We start from the raw sequence: 21,582 nt of genomic DNA, 5'->3' as shown, positions 1-21,582 counted from the left end.
GCCAAATATCCAATGCATTCAAGTATGTTGAAATATGTCCAACCTGCGATCTGAAATTATTTTTGTGTCTCACATTTCCTGTGTGCAATACTTGCTGCTTGTTGTATGAAACAAAGTCATTTATCTTATGTTATGTGGTTAAAATGTTTGACTGTGACCCAACAGTGGGAATTTGCTTCTGCAGCCATTACTTCCTTCAATGGGACAATTTTCAGAATTTTCAGAAAGAGAGGTGTTCACTTTTTATAAGCCATGCCCTTTATATTTCAATCCTACTGTCTGGATGGTAACAGGCTCAATCAACATACCAGCTATGTATGGACTTTGAACCAGTCGCATGCATAAACGTTTAAAACTTACCTTTCACTGACAAATGTAGAACTTTAAGATTTCTAGTCTGATTTTTAGCTCATCTAATGCACAAGAATGAACTTGAAGGAGCCAATCTGCATTGGGTTAATGTTAATAGACATAAAAAGCTGGGGTAACTCAGCGGGACAGGCAGCATCTCTGGAGAGAAGGAATGGGTGACGTTTTGGGTATAGACCTCTCTTCAAAAGAAGGGTCTGAAGAAGGGTTTTGATCCGAAACGTCTCCATTCCTCTCTAGAGATGCTGCCTGTCTCGCAAGTTACTGCAGCTTTTTGTGTCTATCTTCAGTTTAAACCAGCATCTGCAGTTTCATCCCACACATTGGGTTATCGTTAATCACTTTAATTGAACCCAAGGAAGCTAGAATTCAACATCAAACCCTTTGTACTAATGTAGACTAAATGGACCAGAGAAACTAAATTCCTGCATGCAGTCAAAGCCTCCCTTGTAAGTGTGTATTTGAAAGAAGCTGGGGAATATAACTTTCTATGCAAATTGATTTCCTTATAATACGATCTCACCATGCACAACCTTTCAGGGCCGATATCCCCCTGTGTTCCAGCATTGTATTTTTGTACTTGCTTTTCAGTCTGGCTGATTACCTTTTTTGTTGACTTCAATGTAAAAGTATTTTTGGGAGGGTGTTAAATGGGCTGTCAGTCTGCTATTGCTGTCGCTTGGACCAGGGCCAATTTCATCCCAGTTTGTTACACTCACATGCTACGTGCTGAAACATATTTAAAATGTATTCTGATCCTTGGGGCAATGACACGTCATTTTTCTTGTTCTTGAACGTTTTGATACATTTTCAAAAAGGGAATTCGATTAATCCAGCTTCTTTTGAAACACACAAATTTTGGTCGTTAATAACAAACAAAGTAATCAATAGAAATAAATCATGTAGATAGGGTGGTTAAGAAAGCTTTTGGTGTGCTAACCTTTATAAATCAGAGCATTGAGTATAGAATTTGGGATGTAATGTTAAAATTGTACAAGGCATTGGTGAGACCAATTCTGGAGTATGGTGTACAATTTTGGTCGCCCAATTATAGGAAGGATGTCAATAAAATAGAGAGAGTACAGAGGAGATTTACTAGAATGTTGCCTGGGTTTCAGCAACTAAGTTACAGAGAAAGGTTGAACAAGTTAGGTCTTTATTCTTTGGAGCGCAGAAGGTTAAGGGGGGACTTGATAGAGGTCTTTAAAATGATGAGAGGGATATACAGAGTTGATGTGGATAAGCTTTTCCCATTGAGAGTAGGGAAGATTCAAATAAGAGGACATGACTTCAGAATTAAGGGACATAAGTTTAGGGGTAACATGAGGGGGAACTTCTTTTCTCAGAGAGTGGTAGCTGTGTGGAATGAGCTTCCAGTGGAAGTGGTGGAGGCAGGTTCGATTTTATCATTTAAAAATAAATTGGATAAGTATATGGATGGGAAAGGAATGGAGGGTGGTCTGAATGCAGGTAGATGGGACTAGGGGAAAATAAGTGTTCGGCACGGACTTGTAGGGCCGAGATGGCCTGTTCAGCCATGATCATATTGAATGGCGGTGCAGGCTCGAAGGGCCGAATGGCCTACTGCTGCACCTAATTTCTATGATTCTATGTTTCCGTGCTGTAATTTTTATATGGTTATATGGTTATAAAGTAAAATTGAAAAATATAATAAGCAAATGGAAAATTCACAGTCCCTTTAGAACAGCACAATGAATGTGAACTCTCAGTTTAACTTTTTCCTGACTTTGAATTAAAAAAGTTTTAAATGTTACTAATTTGCATATGGCATTATTGTATTTTTTTTAATGATCCTGACTATATGAAGCTACTATGTGAAATCTTTTCATTCTTTCAGAGCATCAGAGCATCAGGACTGGTGTTGTTGGAAACGATTCTCTTTGGAGCTTTACTCCTGTATTTTCCAGTAAGTGTTTAATGATTTATATTCAAGCCTATGATTCAGTGTAAGTTCTGTAAGAAGGATTTTGATCTATAGACCCATTTATGCCCAAAAATAATGCTAATGATATAGTGTGCCTGGAGTCACGATTACCGAGAGTGTTTATCTGATTTATGGCAAACTGCCTGAGTGTTGATGCAGTCCAAAAAAAAAAAATGGCAATCACATTTACATCCATTCTGGTCCTTTATTGATTCCATCTACTCACTGTACTGTATTATTTCTTGGGTGGTACCACAAGTCTTTGTTAGGCAGTGAATGCAAATAGGATTTTGAACCATAAATTTTGTGTAATCATATCGATTGAATGCTTGGTTGTTTGGACACTTGCATCAAGATTTATACATGGGAAGATTTTGACACAGTAATATTTTCCAAGCAAGATCCGCACAGTAGATTCCTGTAAAACAACTATGTATATGTTTTAATTCCTGGTTGTATTTTCAATGTTGTGAAATTTTCAGAGGCACAAGGAGCTCCAGCTGCTGGAATCTGTAGCAAAATAAGAAGAGCTGCTGGAGGAACTCAGCAGGCCAGGCAGCATCTGTGGAGGGAAAAGAGATGTTTCGAGATGTGACATTTCATCTAGACCCAAAACATCAATTATCCATTCCCTCTACAGAAGCTGCCTGACCCGCTGAGTTCCTGCATCAGTCCTTCTTACCTATTCATCTTGAAATTCTTGTTGCGATTTGCAGATATTTAAACATGGTGATAATTCTTTCAACGGTCTTCTTTCATCTCATACTTTTAGAGATTTAAGTGTAAATGGCATAATTGTGCATGGTGCTTTTGAGTTTGTTCCTGTTAGTTAAATTGAGATTTAATTGAGTTCATTTGAGATTTACCTGTGATGCCAGCATATTTAGCAATTCCAGATCAACTGTGTCACATTTCCAGATGGCATTGTGTACGTGTTTTTCCTGGCTCCAGCTGTGCTGGGAGAGCAGAAACCCACTCTTGTGTAGCCATTCCCGTTACTTCCTGAGAGAGAGCCTGAAAAAGTTCCAGCTGATGTTTGGAAATCGAATATAACCATATAACCATATAACCATATAACAATTACAGCACGGAAACAGGCCATCTCGACCCTTCTAGTCCATGCCGAACACATAATCTCCCCTAGTCCCATATACCTGCACTCAGACCATAACCTTCCATTCCCTTCCCATCCATATAACTATCCAATTTATTTTTAAATGATAAAAACAAACCTGCCTCCACCACCTTCACTGGAAGCTCATTCCACACAGCACCACTCTCTGAGTAAAGAAATTCCCCCTCATGTTACCCCTAAACTTCAGTCCCTTAATTCTCATGCGGTCCCCTTGCTTCCCTAGGAAAAAGCTTTTCCACGTAATCTATATAAAAAATAAAGTTGAGAAAGCCAAAGAACCTTATCACTGCTTCACAGGATAAAATGTCCTGGCAGCAGTTAGAAAGAATTATTATCACTGTCTTACAGGATATTCCTGGCAGCAGAGGTTACAATTCTAAGTGAATTAGATTTATGAGTGAAATATTGGAGCTGAAACAGAGAATGTGACTTATTTAGGAACAGCAAGATGTCAGCGGGGAACAGAGTAAAATTCTGATAGCAAACTGTGGATGAGATTGTGTCCCTTAAATGACACAAGGTCAGGATACTTAAAGTATCACTGAATGGCGGTGCTGGCTTGAAGAGCCGACTGGCCTACTCCTGCATCTAGTTTCTATGTTTCTATCCAAGCTGGAATGTCCATGCCTTCGCTGGTGCAGTCGAGTGACGTTCCGGAGGGTAGAAGGAGTGAGGCAGACATTTTTTTTGTTGTCCTTCATTGTGATAAATCACTACAGAGTATGGACTGAAATAATGCTCAATAATGGAGCAGGATTCTTTCTGCTCATGTCTGTGTTGCAATTATTCATTTCTCATGGCGCTGCCTGTGTGCAGTTTGTGCATTCTACTTGTGACCATAGATAGACACAAAATGCTGGAGTAACTCAGCGGGACAGGCAGCATCTCTGGAGAAAAGGAATAAGTGACGTTTCGGGTCAATACCTTTCTTCACACTGAGAGTTAGCACTCTCCGTCTGATGAAGGGTCTCGACATGAAACATCACCTAATCCTTTTTCCAGAGATGCTGCCTGACCCACTGAGTTACTCCAGCATTTTGTGTCTATCTTCGATATAAACCAGCATCTGCAGTTCCTTCTTACACACCTTGTGACCTTATAACATATAACCATATAACAATTACAGCACGGAAACAGGCCATCTCAACCCTTCTAGTCCGTGCCGAACACTTATTCTCCCCTAGTCCCATCTACCTGCACTCAGACCATAACCCTCCTTTCCTTTCCCGTCCATATAACTGTCCAATTTATTTTAAATGATAAAAATCGAACCTGCCTCCACCACCTTCACTGGAAGCTCATTTCACACAGCTACCACTCTCTGAGTAAAGAAGTTCCCCCTCATGTTACCCCTTCTGTCCCTTAATTCTCAAGTCATGTCCTCTTGTTTAAATCTTCCCTACTCTCAGTGGGAAAAGCTTATCCACGTCAACTCTGTCTATCCCTCTCATCATTTTAAAGACCCCTATCAAGTCCCCCCTTAACCTTCTGCGCTCCAAAGAATAAAGACCTAACTTGTTCAACCTTTCTCTGGAACTTAGTTGCTGAAACCCAGGCGACATTCTAGTAAATCTCCTCTGTACTCTATCTATTTTGTTGACAATGTTTAGTAAACCATGTTTAGTTTCCTTTGGGTGCTCATCTTTCCCAATGTTTCAAGGAAGTTTGGGTTAGCAGATCAATTGGACGCTATGAATTGCCCCCAGTGTGTAGATGATTGGTAAAATCTAGAAGGTGTTCATGTGAATCTGAGGAAATTGCAAAATGGGATTAATGCAAGGTTAGCATAAAGGGGTAGTCAGTGGTTGGCCTGTTTCAACTGCACGTCTATTTAACTCCTTGAATCTATAAATATAGCCGGTGACTAAGGCCCCAGAACCCCTTTGGGATAAATGCAATGATTCACTATCCTGTGAGGAAATGTCTTCCCTTAATAATACCAGTAAGATATATTTGTCTGCACCTGTTTTCCAACTATAGCACCAATATGGAGCAGGCGGAGAAATTATGTTGCTTCGCATTCATGATGATCCACATTAATTCAAGTTGTGTACGTTGTAAACTAGGAGGGAGCCACAAATGATACCTGATGATATGCTCCATTACTCAAAGCACAGAGGAGAGTCTGTGAAAGCTCTTGCCCACCTGGGGTACAAGATCTGGCAAGCAACTGTTTCCAACCTGGTTATTTCAGACATTATATAAAAACAATATGCTTTGATAGAACGTTATTCCCATATATAACCATATAACCATATAACAATTACAGCACGGAAACAGGCCATCTCAACCCTTCTAGTCCGTGTCGAACACGTATTCTCCCCTAGTCCCATACACCTGCATTCAGACCATAACCCTCCATTCCTTTCCCATCCATATAACTATCCAATTTATTTTTAAATGATAAAAACGAAACCTGCCTCCACCACCTTCACTGGAAGCTCATTCCACACAGCTACCACTCTCTGAGTAAAGAAGTTCCCCCTCATGTTACCCCTAAACTTCAGTCCCTAATTCTCATGTCATGTCCCCTTGTTTGAATCTTCCCTACTCTCAGTGGGAAAAGCTTACCCACGTCAACTCTGTCTATCCCTCTCATCATTTTAAAAACCTCTATCAAGTCCCCCCTTAACCTTCTGCGCTCCAAAGAATAAAGCCCTAACTTGTTCAACCTTTCTCTGTAACTTAGTTGCTGAAACCCAGGCAACATTCTAGTGAATCTCCTCTGTACTCTCTCTATTTTGTTGACATCCTTCCTATAATTAGGCGACCAAAATTGTACACCATACTCCAAAATTGGCCTCACCAATGCCTTGTACAATTTTAACATTATATCCCAACTTCTATACTCAATGCTCTGATTTATAAAGGCCAGCACACCAATAGCTTTCTTTACCACCCTATCTACATGAGATTCCACTTTCAGGGAACTGTGCACAGTTATTCCCAGATCCCTCTGTTCACCTGCATTCTTCAATTCCCTACCATTTACCATGTATTCCCTTTCCCAGTTAAGGTATATGACCAAAGGTATTAACACTGTTTCCCTTTCCACAGCTGTTTCCTAATCTGCTGAGCGTTTTCATTATTTCCTGTTTTTATTTAAGATTTCCAACATCTGCAGTTCTTGCTTATAGTCAACGAAAAATAATGCAGTGCCCCATCCTCTCCCACCACTGCATGAAAATGTAATAACATTTAACTAATTCTATGACCCAGGGTTTGCTTCCATTTACTTTTTCAGTTCCAGAATCAATTTCACTGATTCAATGATTCATTGATACTTTATTGTCGCATCTACAGTGAAATGATGTGTTTTGCATACAACCCAGTAAAATCGTACTGCAGACCCCACCTAGGCAGTACACAAGGGTCACCATGTGTTCTGCTGCTGACAAAGTTACAAAAATTCACCGGACAGTCCAATCTTCTGCATGTACCAATCTTGTCCACTGTACCAATTGGTGTATGTGACAATACATGTGAATGAACTTAGAAACATAGAAACATAGAAAATAGGTGCAGGAGTAGGCCATTCGGCCCTTCGAGCCTGCACCGCCATTCAATATGATCATGGCTGATCATCAAACTCAGTATCCCATCCCTGCCTTCTCTCCATACCCCCTGATCCCTTTAGCCACAAGGGCCACATCTAACTCCCTCTTAAATATAGCAAATGAACTGGCCTCAACGACCTTCTGTGGCAGAGAATTCCACAGATTCACCACTCTCTGTGTAAAAAATGATTTTCTCATCTCGGTCCTAAAAGATTTCTCACTTATCTTAAACTGTGACCCCTAGTTCTGGACTTCCCCAATATCATGAACAATCTTCCTGCATCTAGCCTGTCCAACCCCTTAAGAATTTTGTATGTTTTGAACTTGAACTTGACCCTGACCCCAACCCCCCTTCCCACTGTGTCCCCCTTCATTCTCGACAATTTCTCAAGACCTGGAGATAAACAGATTTAAGATGAAGTTGAGGAGTTGATGGGACATGGTGTTGGGTGGGGGGGGGGGGAGGATGGATGATGGATGATAGGGTGGTGGTGGTGGGGTAATGAAGAGGAGGTGGGAGAGGGCAAGAGGTAAAGTCTATGTATGATATGGAAAAACCTGGAAGCAGAATATTCATTTTCCCCCCAAGGGCAATCCCAGAGCAAGTAAATCATCCACTGATCAGATGGATTTATAAACTATATTTAGTTTCTGCATTTAATCTCTATTTCTGTACATGAATTTCCAGCAGAAGATCTTGAATGCAGTTGGAGATATGACATTGGGAAATTAAGTCCAACATTTGTTTTCTGTTTTTGATTCAAACAAACAAGCAGAAAAAATGAAAGTATCTGTGTTATAGTCAAAAAGGATTGGCTCGCTGTCTTTTCTATAGATAACAAGAAATTTAAAGTTGCCCAGTGGCATACAGTAGTGTTAGTGCAGAGACCTACCATTTGTTTTACAGCAATGAATTGTTCAAACAGCAGCAAAATCCTGAACGCATTTAGCGTCTGTGCTTTGAGATCAATATCTAAAAGCCCACAAAATAATAGGCCTTGGTTTGTGCAGGATTTTTTCAGAGGATTTTGATTGTGGTGCAATGCACTAATTGGAATTGGAGCTGGAATGATTTGCTCTAATTGTGTGTAATCAATATTATTGCCACTGCCACACTTTCAGTTAGAATTGCTCCCTTGCTTTGCTGCTTTCCCTTTTTCCTTTTAAATCCTCATATTGGGATTCAGCCATTTAAGTCCTGGCTATACTCCAATTACTCCAATGCACATTTATAAAGTAATAGAGAGATACAGTGTGGAAACAGGCCCTTCAGCCCAACTTGCCCACACTGACCAACATGTCCAAGCTACACTAGTCCCACCTGCCCACTTTGGTTCATATCCCTCCAAACCTGTCATATCCATGTGCCTGTCTAATTCCTTCTTAAATGTTGCGATAGTACCTGCCTCGACTACCTCCTCTTGCAGCTTGTTCCATACACCCACCACCCTTTGTGTGGAAAAAGTTACCCCTCAGATTCCTATTAAATCTGTTCCCCTTCACCTTAAACTCTGGTCCTTCATTTACCTACTCTGAGCAAGAGACTTTGTCATGTATGCTATTGACACCCTACTTTACCTTGAATCATTGGGCATTGAACAAGAACGATCAGGGCATCCTTCTTCCAAGCCCCGTAATGTCACGATCAATGATAATAGTTCATCAAGGATAAGGAGGAAGTCTTGTAGGACCAAGATGAGAAAAACATTTTTCACACAGAGAGTGGTGAATCTCTGGAATTCTCTGCCACAGAAGGTAGTTGAGGCCAGTTCATTGGCTTTATTTAAGAGGGAGTTAGATGTGGCCCTTGTGGCTAAAGGGATCAGAGGGTATGGAGAGAAAGCAGGTACAGGATACTGAGTTGGATGATCAGCCATGATCATATTGAATGGCGGTGCAGGCTCGAAGGGCCGAATGGCCTACTCCTGCACCTATTTTCTATGTTTCTATGTTTCTATCCACTTGGGATCAGATAACAGCGTGAAGAGACCATTAATGTGGACAGGGGACATGGTGCAGAGAAGATTTACGAGGATGTTGCCAGGACACAAGATCCTGAGTACTTCACATTCGTACATGTACATTAGATAGGAAAGATCTAGAGGGATGTGAGCCAAAATGCAGTTAAATAGGACTAGTGAAGAGGTTCACGTTTCATATGAACACTCATTTAATATTTAAAGACACAGTTTTAATATTAGTACAAAAGCGATGGCTGCCGAGTGAAGTCTAGCTCTGTCATCTGCTGCACCCCATCACATGACCCACCGGATCGCTGGTGATTGGTCGTCCCTGATCACGCCAGTTCACACGGGAGTTTGAGCTCGACAAACGAAGGTTCGAGACCAAAGTAGCTCGGCCACAAGATGGCGCCACACTAGCTTAGATATGGCATCTTGGTCGTCATGGACAAGTTGGGTCGAAGTGAATGTTGCCGTGCATTATGACTCTGATAGAGAAACTGGTCCTGGAACCTTGTGTTGTGTGGCCACACAACGCCAGCCGGTATTGTGTGGTCTCACAGCAGGTCATCACATTGTTGCCATAGAGGGAGTACAGAGAAGGTTCACCAGACTGATTCCTGGGATGGCAGGACTTTCATATGAAGAAAGACTGGATAGACTTGGCTTGTACTCGCTAGAATTTAGAAGATTGAAGGGGATCTTATAGAAACTTACAACATTCTTAAGGGGTTGGACAGGCTTGATGCAGGAAGATTGTTCCCAATGTTGGGGAAGTCAAGAACAAGGGGTCACAGTTTAAGGATAAGGGGGAAATCTTTTAGGACCGAGATGAGAAAAATATTTTTCACAAAGAGAGTGGTGAATCTCTGGAATTCTCTGCCACAGAAGGTAGTAGAGGCCAATTCATTGGCTATATTAAAGAGGGAGTTAGATGTGGCCCTTGTGGCTAAAGGGATCAGGGGGTATGGAGAGAAGGCAGGTACAGGATACTGAGTTGGATGATCAGTCATGATCATATTGAATGGTGGTGCAGGCTCGAAGGGCTGAATGACCTACAACTGGCACCTATTTTCTATGCTTCTATCAACTGAGTTACTGGGTTGCCCTTTGAAATGTTGACTATTTTATCCGAGTGTGCAGTTTACTAGCAATGGTCATACAAGCAAAACATTCACTGCATGTTCATTTAACAGTTCACGGAGTGAGCCATATGTGGCCTATCTGAAAGTTTATTGCAGATTGCATGATGCAAATATAAACTAAGCAAGCAGAAAATGGGTTATAAGTATTTACTTTTTCTTTGAGGATGCATTGTGGCCAGTATCATTTGGCATTCTTTTTAAATTTGTAAAAAGCCAATTGAATGAGATAGAGTAGATCAAACTGCATGATATTAATATTTGGTTTATTATTGTCATGTTTACCAAGAAGGAGTGAAAATATGTGTGTTATCCAGGCATACCATACATGAGCACACTATAACATGAGCACAACTGGTGATGTAAAAAGTGAAAGGAAAACAGTGCAAAATATAATGTTACAGCTGGTAAAAGTGCAGGTAAAAAAATTACAGGGGTACAAAAAGGCAAATTAGTTGTAAAAGGAGCCTAACTGTTCAGAACTGGCAACATGGAGGGTGAAACCTAGTTCATCCACACACCCACTTCACCCTGTATAATTTAAAAAAAAACATGGCATTTGCAAGATTGTCTCAAATTCCTATTTTGTGGAGTATTGGGCAGATCCTCCATGCAGGCACTAGTCCCTCTGCCAGGAATGTCTTGTGTATCTCAGTGAACGATCGGATCTCTGGTGCAGTGCAAGGTTAAGTTAGCAGCAGCATTCTTGCCCTTGGCATTTCTGTCAGCTGGACCTCACATAGATTGCAATGAGGCAGCATAAATACCCTGACTATCTGGAATCTGGAAGCTGAGGCTGTTCCAAGTACAAGTGCAGTAATCCCATTGAATTTATTGGAAAGAAGCAGCTGCCTGGAGAACAGCAGCTTAACCAACGTTGAGGCAGGAAACAGCTATCAAAGCCATTCTGTGAGTGCAGCTGGCCATTTGTGTTGGAACAATCTCTCTGCTCTCTTCTGCTGGGGCATGCCAGTATGCGAGGAACTCTTTGCTGGAAGCTGTGCACAGGGCCTCACGGAAATAAATTGTGTGGCCTAAAGGCAGGAATCACAGTATACAATCGAGGTTGAGCTTGCGTTTGTAAAATGGAGGCAGTGACTCCAAGCTGCTGCGATTGCCACAGAGGCGGACATAGTCATCCCGACGTCATGATTTTAAGCCGAAAAACAATCTGACGCCGAATGCACATGAAGCCGAAATGATAAATACGTATGAAAAACTGAAACGTTTAAAAATCTATATTTGCTGCAAGAATACATAAACAAATTTATTTAACTATTTAAAAATGTAACAAGGTACAACAATTTAACTATTTTAAAATGTAACAAGGTACAACAATTTAACTATTAACGGACATGACATTGAAAAGCCTCGGTGGCAATGGCAGCAGCTTGGAGTCACTGCCACACCTTTCGGCATGGTGTCGGTTTGGCTTCGTATCCTTTCGGTGTGGTGATTGGCGGCTTTTCGGCGTAATGTTTGTTCGGCATCTTGTCTTCCACTTCGTAGCTTCGGCTTCTCGTCTTTGTACATCCTGTCCGCACACGGTAAGAGGTTTTAGGAGATCTGAGGAAGATCATCTTTACACAGTGAATGGAAACACAAGCAGCTGCAAATGCTGAAATCTTAAGCAAAACATAAAGTGCTGGAGTAACTCAGTGGATCAGGCAGCATCTGTGGACCAAATGGATGGGCAGCGTTTCAGGTTGGGATCCATCCCATAACTGGTCCCGACGCGAAACATTGCCTATCTATTGCCTCCACAGATGCTGCCTGACCTGCTGAATCACTCCAGCACTGTCTTTTTTTTCACGCAGAGAATGGTTGGAATCTAGGGCACATGACCCAAGTGTGTGGTGGAGGCAGGTACACTATTAATAATTAAGAACACTTGACTTGCTAAGCCATGTAAGATTATAGACCAAGTGGTGGTAAATGGGATTAGTATGTGAGTAGCTGATGCCCCATGTGATCATGATGGGCCAATGCAGTCCGTTTGTCTTTTTTCTTGTTTTCTTTTATCCCGCTGCTACAGTTTATTTCAGTTTGTTTTAGTTGTGTGGGGGGGGGGGGGGGGGGGGGGGGGGGGGGGGGAGGGGGGGGGGGGGGGGTGGGAAACTTGTTTTAGTCTCTTCCATTGGGGGGATGCAACTTTTTCTTGTCATATCCCCCATCTCCATCTCCGTCTGTGTTGAGGCCTAATGGCAGAACTGGCGGCCTCCAACAGGACCGACCTCAGGGCTCCGGAGGCAGAGCCAACCGGGGCTTACCAAGGCTGGCCGACATCGGAGCTGTGGTGGCGTTGCGGCGGCGACCCGACCTCGGAGGCTCGGCCGCGGGCCCAGTGGACTCGGCCGCGGGCCCAGTGAACGACAACGTCGGGAGCTCGCAGGTCCCAGGTTGGTGACCTGTTTTCTGGAGCTCCCGCAACGACAGCTTCGTCCGCTGGACTGGAGGGCGGCAGCTTCAGCAACTTCGACTGCCTCCGGCCGCGGAGTTTGAACCAGCCTGTTCGTGGCTCGGATTCAACCGCGGGACTTACTTACCATCACCCGGCGGGGTCACAATACCTGAAGCCTGGATCGCCTCAAAGCAGAGGGAGAACAAGGAGGAAAGAGACAAGGACTTTAAGACTTTTGCCTTCCATCACAGTGAGGAGGTGCCTGGTAGACTCACTGTGGTGGATGTTAAACTGTGTTTATTGTGTGTTTTGTTATTTTATTCTATGTTATGACTGCAAGGCACTGAAAAGTCTGAATGACAATAAAGGAATACAATACAATACAATGAGCATTTTTTCTTGCTATTTGGCCTTATGACCCAGCACAATCATTCCTTCTCCCTGAAAAATATAAATAAAACAGGTTGACACACATTGTGGTTTTAGTTGAGTTAGTGCAATAGTGTAAAGTGATTGACGGTGAATCAAAATGCACTTCTCTCAGTTTTAAGGAAATAAAAGGGAAAAATAAAGTACATGTTGTCAATTCATTATCGCCCATTTCACAGCCGTACAAAATCAATATGACATTCCCAATCTTTTCTGGAAAGCAAATCCTTTAATCATTCCCAGAGCATAATTTTAAAGTTTAAATGTCCTGCACAACAATTTAAATAGCTGCATTTGGGAATAGTTGTTCAGTGTTTTACAGTGTGATGACGGTACCCGGACGGGGAAAACAAAAAGCCAAGATTCCGAAAGTACATCATGCCGAAAAGCCAAGATACCGAAAGTACATCACGCCGAAAAGCCAAGATACCGAAAGTACATCACGCCGAAAGGACACAAAGCCGAAAGTGCATCATGCCGAAAGGATACAAATCCGAATGGACATCATGCCGCAAAGACAAGACGCAGAACGGTAATGACATCGAAAAGTCGCCGAACGGACATGACGTCTCCGGAGACGGGATTGGTCCGACACCTTGTCAGTCATCGACAGAGGTCAGCGATTGGTCCAGACCCCCACGTCCATCACATCACTGGCCAGGAGGGTGGGGGGGGAGTTTGACCTTGCGTTTGTAAAATGGTGGCAGTGACTCTGGTTTTCCGCCGATGCTCCACTTCTTGGCTTCGGCTTCTCGTCCTTCGACGTCCCGCCTGCACTCGGTGATGACATGCATTCATTGTTCTCTAAAGGCCTTACATCTGCAGTGATTCAGTTCATTTACACCACATTGTGTTTCCCTTACCCTCCATTTTCCTTCTTTCACTTAGAATATTGAGATTTAGATCTGGGTCATATGACTGCTATTATAACACAACTCCAGTCTTAGTAAGGACTGCAAACAATCGCCACAACTGATCAACAACAGTTATGTTTCTGCTGTCTCTCTGCTCTGCATTAGATAACTTGGACAATAAGAACACGTATGCAGTATAATGTGGATAAATGTAAGGTTATCCACTTTGGAGGCAAAAACAGGAAAGTGGACTATTATCTGAATGGTGGCCATGTGAAGAAAGACTGGAATGACTCGGCTTGTACTCGCTAGAATTCAGAAGATTGAGGGGGGATCTTATAAAAACTTACATAATTCTTAAGGGGTTGGACAGGCTAGATGCAGGAAGATTATTCCCAATGTTGGGGAAGTCCAGAACTAGGGGTCACAGTTTAAGGATAAGAGGAAGGTCTTTTAGGACCGAGAAGAGAAAATCATTTTTTACACAGAGAGTGGTGAATATGTGGAATTCTCTGCCACAGAAGGCAGTTGAGGCCAGTTCATTGGCTATATTTAAGAGGGAGTTAGATGTGGCCCTTGTGGCTAAAGGGATCAGGGGGTATGGAGAGAAGGCAGGGATGGGATACTGAGTTGGATGATCAGCCATGATCATATCGAATGGCGGTGCAGGCTCGAAGGGCCGAATGGCCTACTCCTGCACCTATTTTCTATGTTTCTATGTTCATCAGGCTATTGTTCATCGAATATTGCTCAGCATTTAACACCATCAACCTCTCTAAACTTATCATTAAACTCAGAGAATTGTCTGAAGAAGGGTTTTGGCCCGAAACGTTGCCTATTTCCTTCGCTCCATAGATGCTGCTGCACCCGCTGAGTTTCTCCAGCATTTTTGTCTTCCTTCGATTTTCCAGCATCTGCAGTTCCTTCTTGAACATTTTACCTACTCCACTGCGATATCTCCTCAAAGTATACCTACTTTGAAGAAGTCCTCCTCCTCCTCCCTCCGAAGAGAGTCTGAAGAAGGGTTTCGGCCTGAAACGTTGCCTATTTCCTTCACTCCATAGATGCTGCTGCACCCGCTGAGTTTCCCCAGCATTTTTGTCTATCAGGGAACTGGGTCTCTGCTCGTACCTTTGCTTACTCATCAGAAGACATCTTCTTCCCACCCCCGCCCAAGCTCCACATCAGTCTGAAGAAGGGTCTCGACCCGAAACATCACCTATTCCTTCGCTCCATAGGTGCTGCCTCACCCGCTGAGTTTCTCCAGCATTTTTGTCTACCTTCGATTTTTCCAGCATCTGCAGTTCTTACTTAAACATCTGCAGACCTCAATCAGTACAAATTGGCAACAATACTTTCTCCTCGATGAACATCAACCCAAGAGCACCTGAAGGTTGTGTATTTAGTCCCTTGCTCAACTTTCTCTAAACCCATGAGTGTGCAGCTGTCTTTAAATTTGTTGATCCCATTGTTTGATGAATAATAGGTAAGAATGAAACAAAGTGTAGGAGGGAGATTCATAATCTGATTGAATTGTGCAAGAACACAATCTTGCTCTCAATATTAGCAAAGTACTGATGGTTAACTTCAGGAAGGGAAAGTTGGAGAACCATGAACCTATGACATGCATATCTCTGAAGATCTGTCCTGGGGCTGGCACATTGTTGCAAGCACAAAGAAATCTACTACTCCGTAAAATATTGAGGAGATGAGGCATGTCACAAAATACTTTATCAAACTTCTACAGGTTTACAGTAGAGAGCATACTGACTGGTTGCATCACCGTCTGATTTGGTAACTCAAACACCCAGGAACAAAGAGGGCTGCAGAAAATGTTGGACATTGTCCAGTCTATGATGGGTATTGACCACCCCGCCACCGAAGGGATCTATTGGATGTGCTGCCTCGAAAAGGCAACAAATATTATCAAAGATCCATACCAACCTGGCCACGATCTCATGTTGCTGCTACCAATGGGAAGAAGGTAACAATGACTTGCCTGAAAACAATGACCTCCAGGCCCAAGAACAGCTTCTTCCCAGCAATTATCAAACTCCTGAACCATTGTACAATCCTAACCCCAACACTACGTCAGCATCGATGTACTGTGGTTTTGTTTTGGTTGTGCCATGTACTTTAGTTTGGCACAATTATGGGCCGATTCCAAGTACTGCTGATCATTAATTTAATGTATTATTTCATTTTTGTTGCGTTATTGATAGGCCTGTGAATCTACAGCAAGTAAGAATTTCATTGTTCTATTCTCGATGCATATGACAATTTAAAAACTTGAACCCTTAAATTTCATGTGCCACACAGTAGTAATGTGGCACTTTAGTAAAAGTTCATTATCAACTCAATTTCCAAGCTGAAATTCTATAATGCTTAGAATCAGTTCAGTAATCTCTCGAGTCTGTTGCTGCAGAAATGTGAAATAATCAAATAAGCCAAACAAAATTACATGTGTACTGGACTTCAGGAGGTAATACTTAATATCTCAATCTAAATGTTGTATTTTTTTAGTGACACTGATCCAGAGAATCCACTCCTGATGAGTTTTAAGCAGTATGCAGATATATCATCCTGTGGTGATGCTCATGGATAATTTCAAGAGAAGAGTGTATATCATAGAAACATAGAAAATTAGTTGCAGGAGTAGGCCATTCGGCCCTTCGAGCCTGCATCGCCATTCAATAGGATCATGGCTGATCATCCAACTCAGTATCCCGTACCTGCCTTCTCTCCATACCGCCTGATCCCTTTAGCCAAAAGGGCCACACCTAACTCTCTCTTAAATATAGCCAATGAACTGGCCTCAACTACCTTCTGTGGCAGAGAATTCCAGAGATTCACCACTCTCTGTGTGAAAAATGTTTTCCTCATCTCAGTCCTAAAAGATTTCACCCTTATCCTTAAACTGTGACCCCTTGTCCTGGACTTCCCCAACATCGGGAACAATCTTCCTGCATCTAGCCTGTCCAACCCCTTAAGAATTTTGTAAGTTTCTATAAGATCCCCACTCAATCTTCTAAAGTCTAGCGAGTACAAGCCGAGTCTATCCAGTCTTTCTTCATATGAAAGTCCTGACATCCCAGGAATCAGTCTGGTGAACCTTCTCTGTACTCCCTCTATGGCAAGAATGTCTTTCCTCAGATTAGGAGACCAAAACTGTACGCAATACTCCAGGTGTGGTCTCACCAAGACCCTGTACAACTGCAGTAGAACCTCCCTGCTCCTATACTCAAATCCTTTTGCTATGAATGCTAACATACCTGTCATATATACTGACAATGAACAATCAAATTCTTACTTACAGCAACATAACGAGCCTGTAAACACAATACACATGGAGTACATAAAGTACATAAAGTACATAAAGAATGTAAAGTGTTCAATGCAATCATAGATAGTCTGTAGTTGAGGTTAGTATTGTGCCTTTAGTGTTCAAGAGCCTGATGGTTTGGGGAATAAGTTATTCTTGAACCTGTTAGCCACAATTTTTAGACTCCTGTATCATTTTGCTGATGGTAGGCGTGAAACAAGAGCGTGGCCAGGGTGATGAGGGTCTATAATGATATTGGCTAACCTTTTTGAGGCAATGTTTCCTATTGATCCCTTCAATGGTGGGGAGGTCAGTATCTATGATAGACCAGGCCATGTTTACCATTCTCTGCAATCTCCTTTGTTCCTGGGCATTTGAGTTTCCAAATCAGGCCATGTTGCAACCAAAGTATGATTCCTGAGTGTCATATATCACCATACAGGCAAGCGCGACCTAAAGGGCTGCGACCTAAAGGGCTGGTCCCACCAGCATGCGACTGCATGCGACTGCATGCGGCAAGCACGACCTAACGTGGTCCCTTGAGCCATACGGCCTCGTGGGTCCGGTCCCATTTCGATCGCCGGAGCCATATGGAGTTGTGCCGAGCTGGTCCCGACATCGCACGGGGCTCCGAAAAACTGACTGGGTTTCAAAAATTCCGCGTGGCAACGGCCTGCCGGCCCGCAGCCGCCTCGACGCCGTACGCACCGCCTCGAAGACGTTCGCCTGTCGGACTTCGCTCGAACTTCACGTCACTCACTCGATCTCCATGCGTACAGCGTCGAGGCGGCTGCGGGCTTTAGGTCGCGCTTTCCGCATGGAGTCGCATGCTCGTGGTACAGGCCCTTTACTCAAGTATCAACAGAACTGGCACGTTCAATCTATTATATCTTGAATGAAAGAATGTACATTTAAAATATCCAGTCCAATTCCATATACAGTTGGCAACATTTCCCTAAGTTACAACAAATATTTTGTTGTTGTAACATTATAGCATATATCTATGTTTGACTTTCCTGTTGCTTTGAGATATTATAGTTCCACAGAAACTTGAGTTGAAGTTGAGCTTGTTGAGCAAGGGCTGCCACGGCACTCTGCTGCTGAAATTCCTCCACAGTGTACATTAGAATAGCTTAATTGTTTCAGAATCACTTTCCGCCCTCCCACTGTCTTCCATTACTGACTTGCCTTCCAGGCAACAGTAATATCACCAGCAGACAAATTAGTGGCCAGGAGACAAATAGCATTTATGATTTAACAACAACAATTTGCATTTATATGACAGTGATAGTGTGGTGAAGCATCCTAATGTGTTCAACCAGAATGTTATGAAACAAAATTATACAGTGAGCTATGGAAGTGTATATTAGCATTGGAAATGAAAAGATTGGTCAAAGAGCTATGTTATAAAAGAAGGAGAGAGATGGAGAAACAGAGGAGTTTCTGCAGAGAGATTGTGAAGATCCAGTAGACCTTGGCAGACTGGGTGCAAGTGTCTGGCAAAACAGTCGTTAAATCTACGCTTTGTCTCACTGATGTACAGGAAGATTGTACAGGCAACATCGGGAACACTGGATGTAGTTGGTGAGGTGCATGTGAACCTCTACCTCACCTGGAAGGACGGCTGGGATCCCTGGATGGTGGTGAGGGAGGAAGCATAGGGACAGGTGGTACATCTCCTGTGGTTGCAGCGAGAAATACCTGGGCAGGGAGTGCTTTAGTTGGGAAGGGATGAATGAACCATGGAGTTGTGGATGGAAGGTTCATATGGTATGAGTCTGTGTGATGATAATGACCACATATATAACCAATGATTGGAGCGTCGTGTTGTCTTCTTTGCCTAAGAATATAAAGTACATTTTAGACAGACATATTCAGAGGGAGCTATATTTAAGAGGAAGTTAGATGTGGCCCTTGTGGCTAAAGGGGGTCAGGGGGTATGGAGAGAAGGCAGGTACGGGATACTGAGTTGGATGATCAGCCATGATCATATTGAATGGCGGTGCAGGCTCGGAGGGCCGAATAGCCTACTCCTGCACTTATTTTCTACGTTTCTATGGCATGAAGCTTCAATTTACCAGGACTACTTGGGCGAAATCTGTAGTTCCCAAGAGAAATTTGGACTGCAGATAGAACAAATAAACTGCTGGCAAAACCTTTTGGGTCTAGCAGCATTTTTGGAGTGAAATGGACAACTGATGTTTTGGGTTTAGACCATTCTTTATACTGATCGCTGTTTGAAAGAAGCCAGCTAAGACTTCCCATGTATTCCCCTCTCCATTGCCATAACAACCTGTCTGTCTTTGTCTTCATCCATTGACAAAGTGAGGCTGCATGGTCACTGGAGGAACAACACTTGGGTAGCTTACAACCTTAAGGTGCAAACATTGAATTTTCCAATTTCAGTTAACCCTCCAGGTGCCCTTTTCATCTACCTAGCTACCTGCACGCAACTTTCTTTCCATTCTTCCTGCCCCCTTACCCAGTTTCTATCCCCTCCTCTACCTCCCCATCTGCACATCCTCTCCTCACCAATTTTTCTCTGCTTTCCCTCTGCCCACCTTCCCTTCATTTGGCTTTATATTTCACTCCTCAATTCCTATTGTATTTGCACCCTTGAATCTTCTCCACTTATGACCTCCAGCCTTGGCTGCTATTTTCACCCTTCTCTCGCCATCAGCAACCACCTATCGATTTGTCAAGCTTTTACCCCACCCCCTCACCCCCTTTCTACCAGCGATCTCCCCTCTACTCCATCAGACTGCAGAATAGCTCCTGCCCATTGTCTGCCAATTTTCCTACACCGATGCTGCCAGACCCGTTGTGTTCCTCCAGCAAAGATAGACACAAAGGGCTGGAGTAACTTAACGGATCAGGCAGCATCTCTGGATAAAAGGAATAGGTGATGTTTCGGGTCGAGACCATTCTTCAGACTGAAGGGGAGAGGGAGAGCAAGTTCCTCCAGCAATTTGCTTTATGCTCAAGATGTCAGTGTCTGCAGTCTTTTATGTCTCTAATACCTTGACTTAATGTGAGGTTATCCATTTTGGTGGCAAAAACAGGAAAGCAGACTTTTATCTAAATGGTGGCCAATTAGGAAAAGGGGAGATGCAGCGAGACCTGGGTGTCATGGTACACCAGTCATTGAAAGTAGGCATGCAGGTGCAGCAGGCAGTGAAGTAAGCGAATGGGATGTTAGCTTTCATAGCAAAAGGATTTGAGTATAGGAGCAGGGAGGTTCTACTGCAGTTGTACAAGGTCTTGGTGAGAACACACCTGGAGTATTGCGTACAGTTTTGGTCTCCAAATCTGAGGAAGGACATTATTGCCATAGAGGGAGTGCAGAGAAGGTTCTCCAGACTGATTCCTGGGATGTCAGGACTGTCTTATGAAGACTGGACAGACTTGGTTTATACTCTCTAGAATTTAGGAGATTGAGAGGGGATCTTATAAAAACTTACAAAATTCTTAAGGGGTTCGACAGGCTAGATGCAGGAAGATTGTTCCTGATATTGGGGAAGTCCAGGACAAGGGGTCACAGCTTAAGGATATTTAAGAGGGAGTTAGATGTGGCCCTTGTGGCTAAGAGGATCAGAGGGTATGGAGAGAAGGCAGGTACGGGATACTGAGTTGGATGATCAGCCATGATCATATCGAATGGCGGTGCAGGCTCGAAGGGCCGAATGGCTTACTCCTAATTTCTATGTTTCTATGTTTTTGGCTATGTTTGAAGATCATGTTTTTCTGAAGTTCATTTGCACATGGTGGATTGTCACATACAACCCCAAATTGTAATGACTGACTTATTGTATGAAGATCAAGATTGGTACATGCAGTCTATTGTGATTCCTTTAAGCTACATAAACTAGGGTATTGGCCTTTGTCCCTCATTGCAGATTTTGAATTTATCAATGGAACTGATGCCGTGCTATATACTGCCCCTGTATCAGCATTGCTCTATCTATTGTCCTTGTTTATTTAGGTCGTGGGGGGCGCTGCCAACTTTTTTTTTTTTTTTTTTTTTTTTTCCGACTTTTTTTTTTTTTTTTTGTTTTTTAAAATGTTTTTGTTTTTTTTTTTTTTTCTGTGGTTTTTGTGGGGGGGGGGGGGGGGGGGGGGGGTAAGGGGGAAACCGCTTTGGTCGCCTCCTCCACGGAGAGGCGACTTTTTCCAGGTCACCTCCCACGTGGCCTAACAGCAAGAATCAGCGCAGCCTTTCCCGGGGCTTCAGCGGCGGGCGCAGTGTGGACTTTCATCGCGGAGCGGGCGGGCCCTCGCTGGGGCTCGCCAGAGGGGAGCGCTCCGTTTCTCTGGCCCGCGGCAGCCGGCAGCCTGAAGCCGTGGTCTGCGGACCTCCAGCTGGCGCGGCGTCTGCAGCCCGGGATCTCATGTTGGGGACCCGGGGAGTAGAAGAAACATCCACCGCTGGCCCGCGGCCAACTTCTACCACGGGCGCGGTGACGACTT

At 43.2% G+C, this 21,582-nt stretch overlaps 1 protein-coding gene across 1 annotated transcript in view; it reads left to right on the top strand.

Annotated features, from left to right (window-relative positions):
• gpr158a (G protein-coupled receptor 158a) overlaps positions 1 to 21,582 on the top strand; it is a 672,698-nt gene that overhangs the window by 433,300 nt on the left and 217,816 nt on the right. Inside the window, exon 5 of the mRNA XM_055652257.1 lies at positions 2,228 to 2,296. Within this exon, the coding sequence (XP_055508232.1) occupies positions 2,228 to 2,296 (69 nt within the window). The remainder of the gene's footprint in view (positions 1 to 2,227; positions 2,297 to 21,582) is intronic.

Source organism: Leucoraja erinacea, chromosome 2 (assembly GCF_028641065.1).
Source record: "Leucoraja erinacea ecotype New England chromosome 2, Leri_hhj_1, whole genome shotgun sequence".
NCBI lineage: Eukaryota > Metazoa > Chordata > Chondrichthyes > Rajiformes > Rajidae > Leucoraja > Leucoraja erinaceus.
Note: the sequence above shows the minus strand (reverse complement) of the source record. Positions and strands in the feature narration are given on the sequence as shown.